At 48.1% G+C, this 17,570-nt stretch overlaps 1 protein-coding gene across 1 annotated transcript in view; it reads left to right on the top strand.

The window, feature by feature from the left end:
• The window catches only part of ALPK1 (alpha kinase 1), a 33,800-nt gene that overhangs the window by 3,913 nt on the left and 12,317 nt on the right, over positions 1 to 17,570 (top strand). Inside the window, exons 2-4 of the mRNA XM_032686929.1 lie at positions 2,804 to 2,904; positions 7,527 to 7,760; positions 11,534 to 11,688. Coding sequence (XP_032542820.1) covers positions 7,640 to 7,760; positions 11,534 to 11,688 — 276 coding nt within the window. The 5' untranslated portion in view covers positions 2,804 to 2,904; positions 7,527 to 7,639. The remainder of the gene's footprint in view (positions 1 to 2,803; positions 2,905 to 7,526; positions 7,761 to 11,533; positions 11,689 to 17,570) is intronic.

Here is a 17,570-nt window from a genome sequence, read left to right as displayed (position 1 = left end):
TTTTATGCCAGTCTTTGGAATGCTTGGGGTTTAATATTGTATAGATATATAAAAAAGCCCCCAAACTTCAAGGTGACCCGCGATTCCAACTGAGTCGAGGCGTTGTGGAGGATTTTAAGCCTCACAGGAAATTTGTGACCCTAAACTGAAGCTGCCTCAGTGCCTGGGCTTGAAACCTTTGCCCATGTGGAAGGGTTTTGACCTGCTCCAGGTGCTTTCCTCCTTGCACAAGCGAGCAGGAATTCCTGTCTCACCAGCCCAGCCCTGTGTGTTCGTGGCCTGGGCTTTGGTGCTCGGGCAGCACGTTCAGAAATGCAAAATATAAAAACTCCAGTGCTGGACTTTAAATACCCCGATGGGCCGTTGTGCTTTTGTGCACTTGAAGTGCCTCATCCCGCTCTGCTGGGGAATAAAAGTGCACAGAAAGCCTTTGGGAGGAAGATCCTTCTGACTCCACTTCCAAAACGTGCTGCACTTTCGTTGCTTCCTGGTTTTTCTCTCTCAGGATTTTGTTGTTCTGCAATTTATTTCTTATGGCTAAGTTTTGGGTTTGGGTTTTTTTTTTTATTATTTTGCTGTTTGGAAGGAGTTTGTTGGTTTTTTTTTTTTCTGTAGACGTGGAGGGTGGTGATCCATATTCATGAAAGAGAAGTCTTTCCAGCCCCTGCCTGGGTTGACAAAGACTTAGCTGTTTCACACAGCAAGCTGACTGGAATTGTGTGGGGCCTGCCTGCCCAGATTAGAGCAAACAGCCAGCTTATTCCTCCAGTCATCAGGCCTCCCCTTCCTAACAATTTCCCCAATTGTCATTTTGACAAGGCTGTCATTAGGTGATGGCTTCTTTTGGCCATTTTGCAGATAAAGATAATTTCCTTAAGTTCCATTTTATTTGACAACAAGTGGTTTGGGAGAGAAGGGAAGTGCTTCAGTAGTTTATGGATTAAGGGTTTGTCACTTCAAAGGCATCTTTGATCTAAAAATATGTGCTGTACCAAATTCATTATGTCTTTTTTCCCCTCTCTTTTTTTTTCTTTTTTTTTTTAGAACTTTTTAATTTATTGATCTGCCCCTCAATTATTCCTTTTTTTTTTTTTTTTTTCTTTCTTTACATCCCCTAGTAGTACTTGGGGATAGCAGTGGTGAGGAGAAAGTGCCCAAAAGGCCTCTCTGAAAAGTCATGACCAGGGCAAAACAACAGGTGCTTTTGTTCGGCGCCCAGCGCCGATGGATCTGCTTTTAGTCAGAGGTCCTGCCTGCTCCTGCCGTGGCAGCTCCGTTAAAAACTTGGGAGACAGAGAATATGTTTCATAAGGAGTGGCTTGTTGTACCTCTTCTGTTGGTCTGGGTCACTCCTCTGGCATAACTGGCCTAAACCCACGGATCTGGTGCAGTTTGGGGCTGGGTTTGGACTCCCTTTGTCCAGCGGTGGCAGTTGCTGGGTGGTTTTGGCTCTGTTCTGTGTCTGTGCTGCACTAAGAAATCCCAGACCTCACTCCAGGCTCTTTTCCCGGTCTGTTTGCAGCTGAAATGCTCTCCCAGGAAGCACCAAGCTTTGGAGCAGGCAGGTGCAGCGGGCAGCGAGTGTGTTGCTTCCCTGATCCCATCCACCCACGGAGTTGGACTCGACAATCCTTATGGGTCCCTTCCAACTCCAAATATTCCATGATTCCTAAGTGCAGGTCTGCATGGCCAGAGTTTCTCTTTGGGTGCTTCTGCAGGCAGAGCAGAGCACATGGTGGGGGTTTGAATACGGATCAAGAGCCGGGCTTTTCCAGCACCTGCCTTAGCTGTGTCAGGCACTGGGCTTCGCTTTCGCCCCTGGCAAAAACTCCATCCTTGGCTGCAGGAGCGTAAATCCACCAGGGTAGCCCATTACTGTCCCCTTACACAGACCTGGCTGGGGCTGGCATTTGTCCTGTATTAATATTAATATCTCTTCTCCCTCATTACCTCAGCTTTTTTCCTGTAATGTCACCTCTGTATTACACCAGCCGGCAAACCACCTCCTTGTGCTGGAGGCTGTTCTTGATCCCATTTCCAAACAGAAGCACTTCTGCCTCGGCTCTGGCTGGGGTGGCTGGGCAGAGGCCGGCTTTATTTTTTTTTTTTTTTTTCTTCCCTTTTGCCTGCTAATTGGCTGAGACCACCAGAATTTGGAGGACACAGATGTCACTGATAGTTTGCCTAGGGAGCACATTCATGCCCATCTGTTGCAGTCTAGAAGGCTGTTCATATATCCACAAGGCCTTCATTTAATTCTTGTCAGAAAGTAATGTAAATCCAGTTTACCTCAGAGGTCACAGCCAAGATTTATGCCAATGAGCCCCCTGCAATTTACACACACTGTAGTTGTATAGGATGAAAAGAAATCCTTTCATGTTGGTGCATATTAACAAGAAAGCTTGCCTTAGGAGAGGCTTTTTGATTGAGGTTCTTCCTTATTTTAATACAGCCAGTTGGGATGTCCAGCTTTACCGAAAGAAAACATCTAATCTTTAAGCCAGAGAAGTAAGCTAACTAATAACTAACTAACTAAAGCCCCTAGAAAATCCATTTAATTTTTTTTAAACCATCTTTTAGCAATGAAAGGTAAACCCTCTAGGAAAACACAAACATGTGTGCACTGAAATAGTCTGGAAACTGAATTTGCCTTCTGTGGAAGATGATATTAAATCAGTTATTGAAACCTTTACTAAATTAGTGTAAGCATGTTTTCTTTTTTTTTTTTCTCTCCTGTTTTATTTTTCAGTCCCTCAAGCCGTCAAATCTGAAAAAATAAAGCTGAGCCTGTTATTTTTGACAGGGGTGACGGGGAGGACTCCAGAAGGCTTGTGCACAAACCCACAGGAGGGAGAGCAGCTGAGGGTGCTGTGTGATGTGCACGGTCCCTGTTACCTGCTGCAGGTAAAAATACCAGCATCGATATTTATCAATATTTTTGCAGTCTTCCTGCAGAAATCAAGGCAAGATAAAATATCAGAATATGGAGGGAAGATGAGGCTATAAATGGACCAGCCACAATAGATCCAGCACTGGCTCTGTGTCATGATTTCACCCCTGTCTTTATTCAGCCAGAGACTCTAACAGCTTAAAGAGCTTCCCTAAAAATGAGTGTGGCTTCATCAACCTTAGGGAAAGCCCCATGTGGAAGGGCCACAGTACACCAAATTAGGCTGGAGGGAAAAACCAGCAGTGCAAGTGGTGCAGACACTTGAATTGAAAATGAGCTGTTAGAAAAGAAACACTTTTAAGTGCCTTGGTTATTAAAATGGCTGGTAGGAGGAGGCAGAGAAAAGTGGGATGCAGCGATGGATCGGGATGTGCCAAGATGATTACAAAGGGGTTTCAGAGTTGGGCACCTCTTTAGGCTCAGTGTAGTCTGAGGGTGTTCCTTTCGTTTATACTGGCTCCTCCCCCCTTTTCCTCCTTCCTTTTTTCCCCCCCCCTTCCTTTTCCCTAGTTTGTCTGGCCTGTGGATTTTACCTCAGCAAACACTTCCAAATGTTCCAGGCGTGAAAATCAGTATGATTTGCACAGTGTCATAATGACCGGAGTGGTTTGGGATTAGGAGGCAGGAGAGCAAGGCACTGAAATGAAAACGGGGCTCAGAGTCCCAAGTTCCAGCGTAGCACTTAAAATAATTAAAATGTTTATTTGAAAGTCAAAACAGCCTCGGTCATAAATAACTATCCATTCCTCGATTGATTGTGCCGAGTCCCAACCGAGAGCTCTGGGAATAAGCTTTATTTGCTCCCTGTTGGGATTAATCCATAAATGTAGTCTCCACATGGAACTCATCAGGTCTTTGCTTCCTCTTCATTAGTCTCCCTGGAACTGGAGGGTAGCCTGAAGAAGATGAAAATTAGGATAATATATTTTCAGGGAGAAAAGGTCTGATGATCTCTAATTTGTGTTTCAGGGCCATAATGCTGTGGAAAATTTCCCAAACGATGTTGTCTGAGAAACCAAGGCTTGTTATCCTTGCTGCATTTGAAGTTTGAATGCAGCAATTACATCTTCTTTTTCTTAAAGCCTCCAAAGCTAATTGCAGTCTTAAACTGGCTAGATTGACTCCCAGGCTTCCTTCCATCCACAGTAGAACTTAAAATTCCTTTCTCTTGACAGATCTTTTGGTCTTCTAGCCCAAGGGCTCTGAAATGTCACAGTATGGCCCGTTTCTTATTAAAGAGATCATTTCACTGTAGCCCACCCAATACTTCCCTCCATCCCTCTTGTTCTGCACCCCAGCTCCAATTAAAAGGCAACCACAGAAATGTTTTTTCTCATCCCCTGAGACCTTTGTAATATTTTTTTTCCATAACATTTGATGCAAGGAATTATTTTAATCCGGGCTCCAACCAGAAATGGCACAGATTTTTTTCCTCTCATAATTTTTGTTTTAAAGTGTCAGGCATTTAAAAACTGCCTGTGCCCAAAGCTGGAGAAAAACTATCACCAAAAAAATGCTTAAATCCTCAATCTGGTGCAAAATTGTTTTTATTGTGTGTTTTCAAAGAGCATTTCGAAGTGCATCCTTAGAGAAAGCATTTTCGCCCAGGCAGGTTTTTTTGCAGCACGTCAAGCTGCAATTTTTGTCACTTCAAAACCGTAGTCTCCTTAAAGCACCACTTGTTAGGATTTAAGGGAACCTTAGGAAAGCTGATTAGTAACCACTGAGAGGGTTCTGAAAGCCTCCAGAAGATTTTGCTGTTGTGCTGTTCGCCTTTAGTCTCGGGTCCTGCATTTCCACAGGTCCATGAGCTGCGTGCTTGGCTGTTCCCCTCTCCCAGCTGTCACTCAACGCCACAGCTGTCACAAAACACAACTTTTACAAAGTGGCATCTGTGTAAAGAGGATGCTGCCGTAGCTTAAAGCTCTTTGGTGCCGTTTTAAGCTGATTTTATGATGCGAGCCATTGTCCCCAGTGATGGGTCTCTGAAGACTCTCCACCTTCTCAGTACTAATGTACAGTTTATTGCGCTTTTCTCCCGGCGTCGCCGCCGTCGTAAATCAGCGTTTATCGCTCCGAGTGTCCTTGCTGTTTGCTCAGTTCTTTGGAGGAAAAAAACGCACTCCAAGAAAAATTCCTCTCTTGCTGACGTTCCTATATCGCTGCTGCGGACCTGGCAGCTTCCCGGTGAGTTAAGCCCTCCCAGCCCAAGGAAGCCAAGCGCTGTTACTTCCACACTAATTTGAGCTTCCCCGCTAAGTCCCGGCAGTTCTTTGTGAGGCTGGCAGCCTGTGTGGCTCACAAAGCCACGGGGCCCTCCTGCCTACAGGAAAGACCCAGTGGGATCTTCCAGGCTGTGGGAGCACAAGCTGGGCTTAAAAGTCGAAATTTGGGCTCTGAGCTCCACTGGGTGCTCTTAAATACCGTGTTATTCTTTGTAAGGGGAGATGTCCCACTGCTTATTTGCTTTAGTGGATCTTCCTAGCACACTGTGCTTGTGAGTATGTATTTACTGGGGCTGTGAGGTGGCAGCTGAACATAGGCCTTCTCCAACGTGCTTCTGTGCCCTCCTGAAGCAGTTCCTAGTTCCCAGGACTCATGTCCACAGTGGATCCGAGACAGGTGTATGTCTGCTCGGAACTCACTCGAGGGGACTCCCTAGAAAACGAGGGGGTTTTCTTTGGGAAATCAATTACACAAAGAAGTGGACTCAGGGCCAGATGGCCGGGATGCTTCGTCCCAACCTGGGAGGCACTCCTGGGACAGGCACACACTCCTTCCCACAGGGCTGGGTAATCAGAGAAATCAATTAGCAGATGTCAGTGCGGTTAGCAGAGCAAGCAACCCTGGCATAGGTGTGTTACTGTGACTGTAGCAGAGGAGGCTGCCTGTCTTTTTTCCCTGATGGATAACCAGCAACTGGATCAACTTTCCCAGACCTGGCAGGGTAGGAAGAGAGGAGTCTCCTTTCTGGCTGTTGTCACCAGGTTGAGATGTCTGTCCCTGATAACCTGGCAGTCCCTAGGAAGAGGGGACCTTTGTGAACTGGGATGTGGACTAGGACCCTGTGCCATGAGCAAATCCCATCAGGGTGGTGGCCTTTTTTTTTAGGCTGATCTTTGCCAGCGACAGGTAGTTCAGCCCCATCTCCTGAGTGGACTTTGGACAGCTGTAGCTGTGTCTCCAGCCCTGCCTCTGGCCCCATCTCCTCTTTCTCCTGAAGGGAGCCCCTAAATGGGCCCTGTGCCTGGTCCATCCTCAGGGATGTGATCCCAACACCCAGCTGTGCTCACCTGGCTCAAACCCTGCAGGACAGTGCCCTGCGTGGGGTGGCCCTGGCGGCTCTTACTTGGAGCTAAAAAAGATGGGAAACCCTTTCAGGGTTTTTCCTTCTGTTTTTGTCCATGGCTCTGCCTCTAGCTGATCTTTTTTACTTGCTCCCCAGCTGCTCTCACACGTCTGTGCTCCTGCCCTCGGCCTCCTTTTTTTTTACGGCTACTTTTTGAATTTCTTCTTTCTCTACCATTTGTCTGCAGAGTCCCACTGACTGGCTCCTGCCTCCAGGCTCTTTGCTGATGAATCCCATCTTTTGCCCTGCTCCACCTGCCCTTCCATGGCAGGCTCTCTGATCCTCTCTGCATTCGCATGAGTGCATCTCTTTTGCCCTCTGCTTTCCAATCTGGCAGCTCTTACTCGGGTGCCGTTGAGAACACGGGATATCAGCCACCAGCTCCAGGGGATCCAGCGATCCCAGAGCTGCGACAGAGAGGGGAAAAAAAAAACTCCCTGGAAATTTAGCTGCTCGAATGTGAGTCTTTTCTGGTCAGCAGAGCAAACTGTGCCTGTATGTGTGTTCCTTTGCACTGCACTCCCCTTTCTCCTCTAGTGCACCGTTTCCCTAATTTTAGAGATGACTTCACAGAGGCTGTTTCTGACTGTGTTGCTCCAAGCTGTGAGAACAGTTTTTTAGGTGAAACCGTCATCGAATTGGTGGGGGGAAAAAAGAAAAATGCCAAACCCAAATTATTTATTTTGTGCTTGATTTTTGCAAGCTGCTTAACTGGTTTGGCAGATGCTGAGCTGGATATGTGGGAATGGAAATGGGTTTTTTCCTGCATCACCACTGGCAATGTCCTAAGCATCCGAGGGACTTGCAGCGGTGCATCCATGGAGAACATTCCTACATGGGACGGAGTTCCAGGGTAAAAGAGACGGTTCCAGTGGTCTGGAAAATGCATGCAGCATCTTCCATGAGTTCTGCCATTCAGCCCCAGCTAACTGTGTGTGACAGCCCGAACCTTCCAGGTGCAAAGTGCTCGGGCACAGCCCGGGTAGTCACTTCCCTGCTTGGGGTTTCCCTGCTCCAGCCCCGCCCTGTCTCCCTGGCACCTTGGAGATGTTCGCCTCGCACACTTTGTCACCGGGACCCTGCAGTAATTTCACACACTCCCCTAATAAAGTCCTCCGAGGCTGTCATGTATTTTCATGTATTTCCCCTATTATTTCTCCCTGCTTGAGCCTTTCGGATAATTGATGATACTTTAGTTAATCATTTTCCCCCTCCTTTGTTTGCCAGGTACCTCAAGCCTTGAAGGGATCCTTTTCATTTAGAATCCGTGTCTTCTCTTAAGTAATTGATCACCGCGCACCCGGGGACACCCAATTCACAGCCGAGTGGGATCAGCCTTCATGAATAATCAAAACGCCGTGGCCGCGCTGCTGCAGGAGTGCGAGCGAGCTCTGGACGCGCTCCTGTCGGCAAAGGCTGGCACGGGCGAGGAGGACGAGCGGGAATACCGGCGGTGCCAAGGTGAGCTCGCCCCAGGAGAGGCGGCAAAGACCCCGCCGGTCCTCGGCCCTGCCCTATTTTTCTTCTCCTGGCAGATGAGTGTCAAGAGATGCCTGGATTTCGAGGCCATGAATGGGATGCGGGCTACAGGCAGGCAGGGAAAGAAGTCCACTTTGTTGCAGTGAATTGCTGTCAGTTCTAATTTTAGGCTTCACTAAACATGAGGCTGTAAGGAACAGTTTAGTTTGGGAAGAACAATGCCCAAAAGTTTGCTGATGCACATAAATTTCAGTTATTAAAAAAAAAAAAAAAAAGGAGAAAAAAAGGATGCAACTTGTGAATAAGAGCACATATTTCCTCTCTTTTCATAGGAACTGGGTGAGGGCCCTCTCCGTTTGTCAGCTACTCCTCATATATTAAAGAGCTCATTGCCCGAATCTTTATCTTGTAAAAAGTGTGTGACCTCTATAAGTGGTGTCCGAGGGGAAAAAAAAAAAAAAAAAGCCCCAAACTTGCAATATCCCTCTTGAAAGGAAAATCCATGCTGGCTAAAGGCTGGAATAAATAACCGGGAAAGGAAGCAGTGTTTAGCGAGAGCCGTAATAAAAGGGTTACCTGCTGGAAACCAGCATTTATTTTGGTATTGCTGTGGTGCTTTGGGAAAAAAAAAAAAAAAAAAAAAAGAATTTATCATTTTCTCTAATTCCAGCGGAATCAAGGTTTTCCTTTGCGTGACACATCTGCGGCACTGCCCGTTTTCCCGTTTAGTGTTAATAATGTTTAGTTTTGCTTTGCTTGAGTGACTCGGCCATAACGTTAATTTGATCTTTAAAACCCTTTGTTTGTCCCGGGGCGCAGAGCCGTTGAGAATATGTTTTTCCGACCATCCCTGTTCTTGCTGGGAGGTCAGCTGCCTTTTTTCTGAAGCACCTAAGTCTGTTTGTGCTGGAGGGTGGCGTGTAGGTTTCTGTTATGGATACTGGAAGATTTTTCTCTCCTCTTTTTTTTGTTTTCGACAAAGGGTACTTTGTTTCCTCCTCGCGAATTCTTTTTAAGTTTTATTATGGCTCCGCAGAATAGGCTCTTGAACTCCTAATCAGGTAGCGCTTTTTTCCCCCCTCGTCCTCCTCCCTCCTTTTCTCCTATTAAATGCCACAAAGTATGAGAAATAATCAGTTTAGTTCCAGATAAGGTAAATCAGTGCCCTTATAATCACTCGATTAGACACGGTCCTTCAGGTAAACTGCTTCAGGAAATGGGCGATCAGAGCCCGTAGTGATGCTCGGGCTTTTCCAGGGGACCGTGTTCCCATCAGCTGAAAGAAAAATACCCAGCAGCGGGGTGGTGACAGCGACATTAATAACCGCTGGGGCTCTCTGCCCGGGGAAGGCAGGGCCTCGCAGCCCGGCGGCTCTCGGCTTCGGGGGGACCCTCCCAGCGCAGGGGACGAGGGGTTTTCTTCACCCCCCTCTTCCTCCCGGGGCTGCCTTTGTTTCCCCCCCTCCCCAGCCTTCTCAGACTGGGCGCAGGAGGGACTGAAAGCCGAATGGTGGGGAGAGGGGAGAGGAGGAGCACATCCTCATCTCACTTTAGTTGAGGGGGCAGAGTGGGAGTTAGGTGGGTCGGGACTGCTTTTTTACTTCTTTTTAGGCTAGGAATCATTGCAGTCAACTTCTGTGCCGGTTCAACCCTTGTTAATTAATGAGCTTATAGTGCCAGCAGTGAGAACAGCTCTCTGTTACAAGGGCAGACTCTCATCCTGGGAGCTGGATTTTAGCTGACAGCTGCAGGACTGTTCACACGAGCTCCCCAACTGGTTGCTGTGGTTCTGGTGGATGTTCTTGTGATACAACATCGTTTTATTGTCATTGACTGGCTAATTTACTTATTTATTTCCACGTGGTGACACCTAAACATCACATCGAAGAAGTATCCTGCTAGGCCTACGAGAATGTCCAACCCCAAAGGTGACTGAAGGCTCCAAGTTTGCCACATCCTCCAGAAAATGTTGCCCTGGTTTCCTTTGCTAATCAGCTCAGCAGTAATGACTGCTGAGGATGTCTCTTTAAATATCTAAATTAAAGAATTTGGCTTTAATCTTTGCTCTTTAGTGTGTCAGACAGGAGGGGGATCAAGCATGGAAACCGAAACAAGAGGACAGCAATAAAACCTTTAGAGAGGATACCAACATCCATGTTATCCCACTGATTGTTTTCATGGTTGCTGACAGTATTTTTTTCTGATTTCATTGTTATTTAAGTAAGCAAAAGTTTGTGTGGAAAAGACAGAAGAAGAAGGTAGAGAAAGCCTCCTGTGTAAGCCTCCTGTTTCTCTTTGGATAGATCCCTCCCCAAAATGTCAGTGCTGTGGGATCATATGGGAAAACACATGCTTGCTGTGACTGCCTTCAGTCTTCCCCACCATCTTCCTTTGGAAAAGATTTTGGGAAGCTCAGTCTTCCCCCTTCTACGTGGGGGATTAAACCCCTCAGTCCGCCATTTTGTGTTGCTTGTGCCGAGGTGGGTATCCCTGTTCCTGCACTGATTTTCCAGGGAGAGCTGTGAGGGTGGGAGCACGACCTCCTCTCCCCACCAGCTCTGCTGCTTGGCCACTTTTTGCCACGGCATGGAGGGCTGAGCCCCTCCAGACACCACTGCGGGAGGATAGGGAAACATGGGATGTGTAACTGGAAGGTTTCCAAACCCTGTGTTTCCTTGGGACAGCAACAAGTGAGGAAACGTGGGTTGCAAAAAGCGATATCTTTTTAAACGTGGCTCTTTGGAAAAGGGCCCTAAATACCCAGCTTTCTGCTTTTTCCTAGGAAAACCACATTGGTGAATGCACTGTAATATGAGCATGAAATAAGACTTTTCAGGCAGTGCATTTTCTACAGTCCATCCGTAAAGGATTGATTAAAAAATATGGAGTGATACATTTATTGCACTGCCTCGTTAAAGCCACGATGGTCTCTGAGCAGGGTTTTTTTGGGGGGATTAATGGCCAGAAGGGGCCAGACCTGCAGCTGATGATCACCATTAACCCCATCTGGTCAATAATCCTTGTTAATCCACTTTTATTGGCCAGAGGGGCTGCCTGGACGAGTGGTTAGCACAGCACAGCACAGCACACCCGGGCTGCAGCTTCACCCCTGTTGCAAGGAAAATTAAATGTGCAGCTGAATGGAAGGGACAAATCCAAGCCCAAATCTCTAGCTGGGCGCTCCTGGCAGTTGCATCCTTAGCTGTGTCAGGTTGGAGACCCAACCCAAGCCAATGGAGTGGTGATTGCCCAGAATGGGGAGGCAGCAGGGAGGACCAAACACGTTTAAGAGCGTGTTCTTAATGTTCATTATATCACATTAGATCTCTCTTAAATTGCTTTCTGTGGTCCAGTTTGTATGTGTTCTGTCTCCCAGTTTGGATGTGGCTTTCCAGGCTGTCACCTGAGCAAGGGGGACAGGTCTTCTGTGCTGTTGACCCCGTTGTCCTCTCCTCACACGGAGGGGGGCACAGGTTTCCTCCTGTCTCTCTCGGAGCAGCTCTTTCCGCCCAGGCGGCCTCCAGCCGGCATGGCTTCCTGCTAAAAGCCTTTTTGATGGCTGAGGGCTCCCATTTACCTGGAGGGCAGAGCAGCCAAGGGGAACGGATGGCAGGCCAGCCTTCCCTCCCCACCAGGCCGGTGACAGGAGCTGAGAGCTGGTAGCGACTGGGAGAAGGTCTTTTAGAAAGATCGGGGTTACAAGTGCTGCAGCTGAACCTGCTGCAGTATCTTTACCTGCTCTTTGACCCTTTCAGCTCTGCTTCCTGAGGACTTGAGGACCCTTCTGGAGGAGGCAAAGGAAATGAAGTGGCCCTTTGTGCCGGAGAAGTGGCAATACAAACAAGACCTCGGCCCAGAAGACAAAACAAACCTGCAAGATATGATCAGTGCGAGGCTCCCTGACTTACTGGTATGAAGTTCAACACACCTGTTGTGTAAAACGTCCCCCTGGGGTGCTCGGGGGGCTTTCACAGGGCACTTCTGTTTCTGTTCCCACTCACGTAATGGTTCCCTCTTCCCTGAAGAACTGGTGTTATAATAAAACTAAAATGCCAGATGTTTTTAAAAAAATACTCCATGAGTTTGACAAGACTGCTGTTCCTCCTTTAATTCCTTGCTTCCAGGAGGCCATGGGGATTACCCACTGTAGTAGGGCTTGCAAAATTCCTCAAATTTTCTCTTTTCAATAAAATTACATGACAGAATCCCTTTGAGGACCAAAGCTGGCCAAAACCCAGGCGGGAGAGGCAAGGATTTAATGTGAATTCTCCCTGTGAGTAAAGGCTACTTGGCTGTGTAAGGAGCTGCAGAATCCAAAGGTGTTTGGGGATCCCGTCCTGCAAGGTGATGAGTTTTAAGGTTTAGAAAGTGGCAAGAAATGTGGGTTGCTTTTTGCTTTCCTGATCTCCCCAGAGGCACGTCAGACGTGACTTGGAGCAAACAGAGGACACCCTTTTCCGTGGTAAATGTAATATCTGGGCTGAGGAGTATCCCTTTGGCAGGACACGTGTAAAAATGAGGTGTGGGAATTTTCAGGGGCTTTTTTTTTTTTTTTGCTTCCTGTGGTGCATGTCTGAAGCCAGCACAGTCCCACTGCTGCCTGTTGTTAACTCCAAGGTGGCCAGGAGATCTCACCTGCTCCAGAGAGCCCTTTCCCACTGAGGTCAGCGGGTTTCCTTTGGGAACAGCGATTACTTGGAACAGCACGGAGCGACGAGGAGCTCGCCAAAGCCAACCGTGGGGCCGGGAGGTGGGAGCCCCAGCACCCCCTCACTCCTGAATTTCCTCAGGGAGGGCAGGGAGTGGCTGTTCCTGGGTATTTTATTTTCTCTCTCTCTCTTTGGTGTGTGTGGCCTCAGACAGAAATTTATGGCGGAGGTTGACCTCCTTTACAATCCCGGCGTGGCTCCCTCGCTTCGGAGCGTTTGTCTGCTCTCTCCGGGGATAAACACCTGCAGTAAACTCCCCGAGAGACCTGGCTAGATGGGAGATTAATGTGGCTGTAATAGTGGAGCAGTGTTTGCAGCATTATGCCCTCTCCCCAGGTAGATGGATCTTTTCTGAGATGATACCAATTATTTATTGCTGAAACATCTGTTGATAACTGCAGCTGCCCTTGTTAAACAAAGCCTATCGTGGGGTCACAGACTATAGGGACCTAAAATCCCCCTCCATGCTAGTTTTGGACTATTCACCCACACCCCCTGAAGTCCATTGGTTGCCGTTGTCTCCAGTGTTTCATCCTGCGGTGGAAAATACTTTGTAAACGTTGTGCTGCCTTTCCCCATGTGCTTTGAAGTATTATTTCATCTTCATCGGTAATTTATATTCCAGTGCCATTGTACCATGGGAAAAAGGGAAAACCTTTTTTGTTTTCCATTTAATTGTAGATAGACTGACATTTTGACCTGTATTATTAGTATTAGTCAGGAAAAGGGATTTTTCCCCCCCCCCCTTCATCCATTCCTTCTCCCCCCCCCTTTTTTTTTTTTATTTTAAATAAAATTTCAAGGCAGAGCAAAGGCTGCCTCAGTTCTTTGAATAAAAAGCTGGGGGGGGGGAAATGAGGCTGAAGAGAAGTGATTACAGTGTGATGAGGAAAGATAAAAGTTTGAGCAACTTTTTTTCTTCTTTTTTTTTCGGCATGAGGGACAGAAGGATAATTTAATTCCCTGGAGGACAAAAAAAAAAAAAAATTAAGTCTCTGTCGATTTATTGTTCCGAGAAAAAAACCTTTAAAATTTTCCCCTCTCTGTTTATTTTAATTTGCCATGCTTAGAATAAGCTCATAAACCGTAATTCATTACATTTAAAAAGTGCTTTGAGGTCCATGAATGAAAGGCACTTCATTACCATAACACACTGGTGGTGTGTGAAGGAGGCAGCGCTGGATACTGGAGCTCTCTCTCTCCATGAGGATGTTTTACTCTGGGAGAGGGGCTGAAAAGCTCCATGAGACCCAGCACAGGGAGTAAGCGGATTAGGCTTTTGGCTTCAAGGGTTTGCCTTGGTGTTGTTGCACTTTAAAAAAAAAAAAAAAGTGGGATCGGCGTTGCCGGCGGCTCCACGCTCCTCTGGCACATCAAGGAGGCAAAGCCACCTGCACCTGCAGGCTTTTTGAAGTGCTCTTCTTCCCTTTTGCTGTGGGATGCTCGGTGCTTCTTTGCACCCCTGTAGAAGGTATGGGGTTTTGGTTTGGATTTTTGGGGATTTTTCTATTTCCTGCTGGGATTCAGCACCCAAAGGCCACCCCAGTTCAACAAGCTCAACATGGTGTTTTACCACGTTTTCTGTCTAGCAAACCAAGCCCATCCTGCAGCCCCCGTGGTGGGAATCTGCACTGAGGCTTCAAGGGTCATACCCAACATCTGTGTCCAAAGCCAAAACTGGAAAGCACTGGGGTGTTTGTTTTTAACAAATCAAAGCCAGATCAGAATTGTCCTTTCTGGCAAGGATAAATAAGGAGGGATTACTTTTCCTCTCTAAATACCACCGTGTGCTGTGGGGTTTGGAGTGGGGCTGCAGATCCAGAAGGGAGGCTGCCAGGGGTGTCCTTCCTGCAGGTCTTTGCTATCCCGAGGGATGGAATTAGCCTAACGCTCGGTGAGCAGCCAATAGAGGGCAACATGCCCATATCCACATAGGCTTTGATCCCAAAATCCCTGCTGTGGGTTTAGTTGAAGGACGACTCCTAGTCCTCCTGTGGGATGATTCATGCCATATTAATATTTTAATTATTTTTTGGCAATTTCTTTTGCCTGTTTGCAAACCCATTGTAATGATGCGGGCCTTTGCTTCATTTTTATTGTACTTAATCAGTAATTCCTGCATCCAGGCTTAAGCACTCAGCCATGGACCAGGATCTGCTGGGATAGGTACAACGGGAAGACACAAGGAAAAGCCCCCAAGAGTGATGCTAACTCTGGTCCCTCTGCACTCTCTGCAGGGAGCTGTGCAGTCTGGCTCCATGCTCCCTGCTGGGGATGGGGGAGTGTGGCTCCTGGCCTTGCTGGCACGGAATCTTGTGGGATTTAATGGGAATATTGAAAAGAGTGGAAAATAAGGCCCTGCAGCCCTTGGCCGGGCCTTGGCTAATTAGGTGCTGATGGATTGCCATTAGGGAAACCATTCCAAGGGACGTGCCCTAACTGCCACAGGGGTGTGTGTGTGGCACTTAAGGGCTGGGAGCCTTTGAAAGAGAGCTAAAGAGGGGCCTGAGGATTTAGTTTTCTCCTCCTTCTAACCGTGGGTGTGGTAACAGGAGAACTAAAGCCTTAAATCCTAGCCCTGGGATCTTGGTTGTTCAGGCTGACCTTTTGCTACCTGCCTCCTAAGAGCCCTCCTTGGGTGATCCCAGTGAGGCGGAGAGTGGTGGAGGGGGATGGATTCTAACCAGGAGGGAACCCCGTGGCACCCCAGGCTCCCTGAGGCTTTGTAAGTGAGAAGTATCAGAGATCAAGTGCAGGCAGGAGGGCTTTAGCTGTCCAGGGTGACAGTCCTGGTGCTGCAGAGCACTCCATCTGTGGAGGAAAACTACGGCAGAATTTATGTGGAGCACCAACTAAAAAAAAAAAAAGGAAGCCTGATCCTAGGTTCGTGTAGAGATGCCACTTCACTTGGCTCCTGGGTAGGATTTCCTCTTCTCAGATGCAGCTTCATGGAGCGTTTCCTCCCTGGAAGGGACTTTAAATGTTGTATTCCTGAGATCGCTATGCTGTGTTTTCCTTTCAAATGAAACTGCTTCTCAGGTGGATTGATGCTTTGAGGGCACAGATGTAGGGAAGAGACTCTTGGATTTTTATCTGTTGATAGTGGTCTTGATGCCACTCCGTTCTGTCACTGGCATTTTGCTAAATATCCCCTTCAACACAGTATTTTAACATGCCACGATAGTTTATAAAGGGTCTAGAACCAGGGCCACGAAATGATCGTGGCAATTCTCTATCCTTGGTGCTAAACAAGAACAGGAACCCCTGCAGATGACTGTGGTCCCCCAAGCCCCTGCTGAGGCCCCCCAGGAACCCCTCTCTGAGGAGCTTCCTTGGCACTTTAAACGATTCTGCTTCTGCCCTTGCCCCAAAAGGCTGCTGCTCTTTTTTTCCTGAGGAAAGCTGGAATTATTCCCACTCTAGGACTGGCCCAGTTGGTGAAGCAAGATGTGGTTGGTTGCATAAAACTGCCCCCGTTCTGTGGTGTTTTGAACTGCTCGTAATGGACCTAACGCTGCTGCCTTTGAATAAACACCTAATCCTCCATTGCCTTCGGGATGGATAACTTGAGCTAATTAACAGCTTCAGAAGCCATTAAATGAGGGTCTCGCTGCTGGGAGCGAGAGGGAAGCGTCCAGGAGCCGCTGGTTCCTCGGTCTGCGGCGATTCCCTGTCCCGTGTCTCGGGCGTATCCGTCTGCTCCTGGTAGCCGCGCTTTCTCCTGCCCATCACCGAGGTGGTGGGAGGCTTAATTCCCTGCTATTTGTGGAGTGGGCTCTGACTGCCAGCTGAAAGGCAGGGATTGATAGAGAAGTCCCGCGCGGTGACAGCAGCTTTGGTCTCTTGGAAGGACGGGCTTTGCTGGCGGCGCGTGGAGTAAGAGGGTGAAAGGCTTCAAGCCGGATCCATCGGCGTTGTGGCTCTGTCTTTAATCTGACAGGGGGAAAGAAAACCGGGCAATTTGTTAGGGTTCAGTGGAGTGCTAACTAGGAGCAGTGCTCAGGAGAGAAAATAAGGCACCTGGAAGTACGTGGCGTGCCTCTGGAACTCCTGCCTTGTTGTGCGCGGAGTTAGAAATTCTTTGCCGCATTGCTCTGGGTTTTGTGGCTTTTTTTAAAAAGATTTTTAAACCTCAGCTGCAGTTTACAAAGGAAGCCAGGGCTGAAACAGCTTGAGACAAATAGATATAAGCAAAGGCAGAAGTCCAGAGCGTCAGCAAAACTGGTGGGGACACCGCAAATTAAATGATTCCTGCCCCTGCTTTCCAACCACGCTGTTTGCAGAGGCGTTTTTCCAAAGGGGATCCTCCTGAGCCCACAGGCTGGGGAGGAGGGCTCGCCTCTGGGATCTTCGCTTTATAAGGAGGGCCGAGAGAGTGGATTAAATCAATATTTCATTTATTTGGGCTTGTAATTCCTCTTACATCAGCTGCCACATAAAGATTTCCCCCTATTTCCTTCCCCTCCTCCTCATCCTCATTTACTATGCACCAATAATTTCCCTTTGACGCTCTCCTGCCCGTCCTAGTGCCAGATGGCCCCCGGTTCTGAGCTTCTCCCCTCTCCTGGGAGCGGCCCCCATTGTCAATGCAGAGGAGGCGTCGTGGCTTTGAACCCAAAGCTGGGGACCCAAACTTCAGCCCCGGCGTGAGGAGGAGCTAAACCCGCTAATGCAGGGGAGCCATGCGAACCGCACACCCTCCCACTCAGCGCCATTAAGGCGAGACCCCCTTCACTAAAGGCTGCTTTGCATTTTTCCCCAATGGTCCGTGTATAGAAATCTGGCGCAAATTTAATTCCCCCGCCACCACCTGATTCCACTTCCCAGCCGCGAGGTTCCCTTTGTGTCCCAAACTCAATTAGACGGATCCATTTCACGTCGCGGGCACAGATGTGAAAACAAAGTGCGCGCGTACCTCGCTCTTTCTCCCTCTCTCTCTCTCTCTCTCTCTTTCTCTCGGTCTGTGGATGTGCCTAAAGCGATAAAGAAAGTGAGTAAATCTGTTTAGGGCGCCCGTTTCTGACTGTGCTGGAGCAGGCTGTGACATCCTGGGCGTCGCTGGGGTTTTCCCTGGCTCTGGGCT

The sequence above is a fragment of the Chiroxiphia lanceolata genome, chromosome 4 (assembly GCF_009829145.1).
Source record: "Chiroxiphia lanceolata isolate bChiLan1 chromosome 4, bChiLan1.pri, whole genome shotgun sequence".
In the NCBI taxonomy this organism is placed as follows: Eukaryota; Metazoa; Chordata; class Aves; order Passeriformes; family Pipridae; genus Chiroxiphia; species Chiroxiphia lanceolata.
The sequence above is the reverse complement of the archived record's forward strand: the minus strand, read 5'-3'. Positions and strand labels throughout refer to the sequence as shown.